We start from the raw sequence: 3,929 nt of genomic DNA, 5'->3' as shown, positions 1-3,929 counted from the left end.
TCTTAATCGCCTGCACTGTGACTCTCACATGATGCTGCAAAGAATCCCTGGGAGCCCTGGACTATATTCATTAGGAACCAAACAAAAGCAACGGTCCAAAACAGGGAGTGTTCTACATGAATTTGACCAATAAGAAACTCTCGTTCTGTTACAAGTTATTTTGCTACAGTGTAGATGAATGAATACACTTCTGTCTGCTGGAACTCTGAGCTAACTACACACCCACCCACCACACTGCATAGAGCTGTGTTGATCTGGCTTCCACCACCTCAACTCTCTCCCTTTCTCCTCAGACAGTCTCCTCTCCTCTCCTCTAGACTCGTAAACTGACCGGAAGACGGGGAGAACCGCCTCTCACACACTGATTAGCTGAGGACAAGGGGAGAATCGTCCATCACACATTGATTCGTTGAGAGGACAGAGGAGGAATAGTTTCTGAGAGGACAGGAGAATAATATTTTCTGAAAGAACAAGGGAGGAATAGTTTCTGAGAGGACAGGAGAAGAATAGTTTCTGAAAGAACAAGGGAGGAATAGTTTCTGAGAGGACAGGGGAAGAACCGTTTCCTGGCAGCTAGGAAGATGAGGAGGTTGCAGTCCATGAGATGGTTTAGTTTTCCCTGGTTGAGGAGAGAGACCTCACAGACTGAGACCAGCCCACTCATACCAAAGGTACAGTAACTGTATATCTGTCTGACAACCTGTATGCTGTTAGTAATGTACTCACTGTACATACTTTTGAATAGAGTTTACAGTCCCCTCAACGTTGCAAGCATAGACAAATAATTGAATAAAAGGACTTGCAACCTTTAACCCTGTCAATTTGACTGGTAAAGTAATGCGTAAACTCCAATGGCTACCAGTCCACCCGTTATGCAATTCTTGACTTGGATGGCGAGACCCTTTCTATAGATTCTAATTCTATGGTTGCAAGTAGGCTAAACCTAAAGACTCCGACCAGTACAGACTGAACTTGATGAGTTGTTTTTGTCTCAGTGAAATCTCATTGTTTATTGTCTGTCCTGTTTCCTCTTTGAAGACAGACACAGATAGAGAGTTGTCAGGAGTCCTCCAGGGGACTGACGAGAGCAGCACAGAAGAACAGGCACCAGAACCAGGACCGAATGATGGACCTGGGAACCAGGGTAGAACCAGGGAGGTAAAACCCAGAGCCCGTAGCAGGCCCTTCTCCCTGAGAGACTGCCTTCTCAAGTACCTCCTGTTCTTCAGCAACCTCCTCTTCACGGTGCTAGGCCTGGTGGTCCTGGCACTGGGACTGGGGGGCCTCATCAACAAGGAATCCTTCGCTCAGGAGAAAATAGGACAGATCAGCACCGACCCCATGCTGGTGTTTGTGGTGCTGGGCTTGGTGCTGTCTACCCTCTGCCTGTCAGGCTGTGTGGGGGCTCTGAGAGAGAACTGCTGCCTGCTCCAGGTCTTCTCAGCCACCGTGCTGGTCCTGGTAGCAGCCCAGGTCTTAGCGGCCATTGTGGCCTACAGCCTGCAGGGACAGATAGAGGGATACCTGAGGTCAGGTATGCTGGCTGCCATGGTACGTTACCAGGATGACCTGGACCTGAGATTCATCACAGATGAGATCCAGATAGGACTGCAGTGCTGCGGGGCCGACACCTACAGAGACTGGGAGGTCAACATGTGAGTGAGATGTGACTGACCAGACCATTGACATGATGACTTGATGGACATGATGGACATGGTCCATTGACTGACACACAGCCTTGTGAACTGATGTCTGTCAATGTGGGTTGTTACTATAAATTTTGATAGTTTTGTTAGTTATGAGCAGGTCTTTCTTGTAAAATAGAGTTCACCTCAGAGAATAACATGTATGAACAAAGATAAATTAAAATGTATAAAATATAAATCTGTCAAAGATGATATGTTACATAACTGGGGTTATTGCTTTTATGTCACATAACATTATCCAAGCAGCCAATTGAATTGCTTCTCCCCTCCTATGTCCTCTTCATCCCAGGTACTATAACTGCTCTGCCCCGGGGGTGCTGTCCTGTGGGGTCCCTGCTACCTGCTGTGTGGACCCCCTGGAGAACGGCACGGTGTGGAACTCCCAGTGTGGAGTAGGATCCCAGCAGCTGGATGAGTTCTCTGCTCAGAGCGTCATCTTCCTGGGGGGCTGTCTGGGGGGCATGTCCCGCTGGATAGAGCAGCACACAGGCCTGATAGGATCCGTGGGTATCGTCCTACTGGTGGTTCAGATCATCACTCTGTTCATCACCACACGACTGATGGATAACATCCAGTGCAGTAAAGCTACAACATAATAACATCTAGTGGAGTAAAGCTACAAGATAACATCATCTAGTGGAGTAAAGCTACAAGTTAATAAGACCCAGTGGAGTAAAGCTACAACATAATAACATCTAGTGGAGTAAAGCTACAAGTTAATAAGACCCAGTGGAGTAAAGCTACAAGATAATAACATCTAGTGGAGTAAAGCTACAAGTTAATAAGACCCAGTGGAGTAAAGCTACATGATAACATCTAGTGGAGTAAAGCTACAACATAATAACATCTAGTGGAGTAAAGCTACAAGATAATCACATATAGTGGAGTAAAGCTACATGATAACATCCATGATGCTAGCTGGACTCGTATTATCACTATGGACAAAAACTGTAACCATGGAAATGTATTATGATTATTACACAGTAAATGTCCTGGCTATCGTGTTAGTGGAACACTACAATGTATTGGCTATCGTGTTAGTGGAACACTACAATGTATTGGCTATCGTGTATGTATTGGCTATCGTGTTAGTGGAACACTACAATGTAATGGCTATCGTGTTACTGGAACACTACAATGTATTGGCTAGCGTGTTAGTGGAACACTACAATGTATTGGCTAGCGTGTTAGTGGAACACTACAATGTATTGGCTAGTGTGTTAGTGGAACACTACAATGTATTGGCTAGCGTGTATGTATTGGCTAGCGTGTTAGTGGAACACTACAATGTATTGGCTAGCGTGTATGTACTGGCTAGCGTGTTAGTGGAACACTACAATGTATTGGCTAGCGTGTTAGTGGAACACTACAATGTATTGGCTAGCGTGTTAGTGGAACACTACAATGTATTGGCTAGCGTGTTAGTGGAACACTACAATGTATTGGCTAGCGTGTTAGTGGAACACTACAATGTATTGGCTAGCGTGTATGTATTGGCTAGCGTGTTAGTGGAACACTACAATGTATTGGCTAGCGTGTATGTACTGGCTAGCGTGTTAGTGGAACACTACAATGTATTGGCTAGCGTGTTAGTGGAACACTACAATGTATTGGCTAGCGTGTTAGTGGAACACTACAATGTATTGGCTAGCGTGTTAGTGGAACACTACAATGTATTAGCTAGCGTGTTACTGGAACACTACAATGTATTGGCTAGCGTGTGTGTTGTAATAGTGCAATAGAGCAGTGTTCAGTTAGGATTCAGTTAGGAATTCAACATGAAATTCCATCCAGGACTACGTTGGAAACAAGTTGAATCTATTTAACATGTTGGTCCCTTGTTGTATTGTTGTTAAAGACAGGAAGCTGTAATAGTCTAGAATGTGTCGGCCAACAGAGAGATCTTATCAGTACCAAGACCATCCATCCCTGGAATATCACCTCCAAACCCGAGGAAAACAATCAACATCACTTTGTTATTATAGAACATTATTAGAACGACCAGATCATCTTGTCACTGTTGAGGTTGTATGGCTGAACAGGAATTGTATCACACTGTATATTCAAATCATTACTCTAATCATTATTTCTCCACCAGTGGTGGCTAGTGGGCAGAGATATCAGAGGATCAGCTCATTGTAATCAACTACATTTCAGCCATTAGAATAGGCCTGTACTCCTATATCTTCACCCAGCAGCCTCCTCTGTTCTCTAACCACAAAA

The 3,929-nt window shown here is 44.6% G+C and overlaps 1 protein-coding gene across 1 annotated transcript; it reads left to right on the top strand.

Annotated features, from left to right (window-relative positions):
* Window positions 1-260: 260 nt before the first annotated feature.
* Window positions 261-2,831, top strand: LOC135564953 (tetraspanin-10-like). The gene is made up of 3 exons (XM_065011032.1): window positions 261-671; window positions 1,039-1,655; window positions 1,996-2,831. Exons 1-3 carry the CDS (start codon window positions 582-584, stop codon window positions 2,300-2,302), a joined length of 1,014 nt encoding a protein of 337 aa, XP_064867104.1. The 5' UTR covers window positions 261-581; the 3' UTR covers window positions 2,303-2,831.
* The last annotated feature ends 1,098 nt before the right edge of the window (window positions 2,832-3,929 follow it).

This window comes from Oncorhynchus nerka, linkage group LG26 (assembly GCF_034236695.1).
Source record: "Oncorhynchus nerka isolate Pitt River linkage group LG26, Oner_Uvic_2.0, whole genome shotgun sequence".
NCBI lineage: Eukaryota > Metazoa > Chordata > Actinopteri > Salmoniformes > Salmonidae > Oncorhynchus > Oncorhynchus nerka.
Note: the sequence above shows the minus strand (reverse complement) of the source record. Positions and strands in the feature narration are given on the sequence as shown.

Bases quoted from the DNA above. Each gene is read 5' to 3' on its own strand.
- LOC135564953 (XM_065011032.1), top strand. From the start codon at position 582: ATGAGGAGGTTGCAGTCCATGAGATGGTTTAGTTTTCCCTGGTTGAGG. The intron at 672-1,038 runs GTACAGTAACTG...TCCTCTTTGAAG, and splicing joins CCAGCCCACTCATACCAAAG to ACAGACACAGATAGAGAGTT. The intron at 1,656-1,995 runs GTGAGTGAGATG...TCTTCATCCCAG, and splicing joins AGAGACTGGGAGGTCAACAT to GTACTATAACTGCTCTGCCC.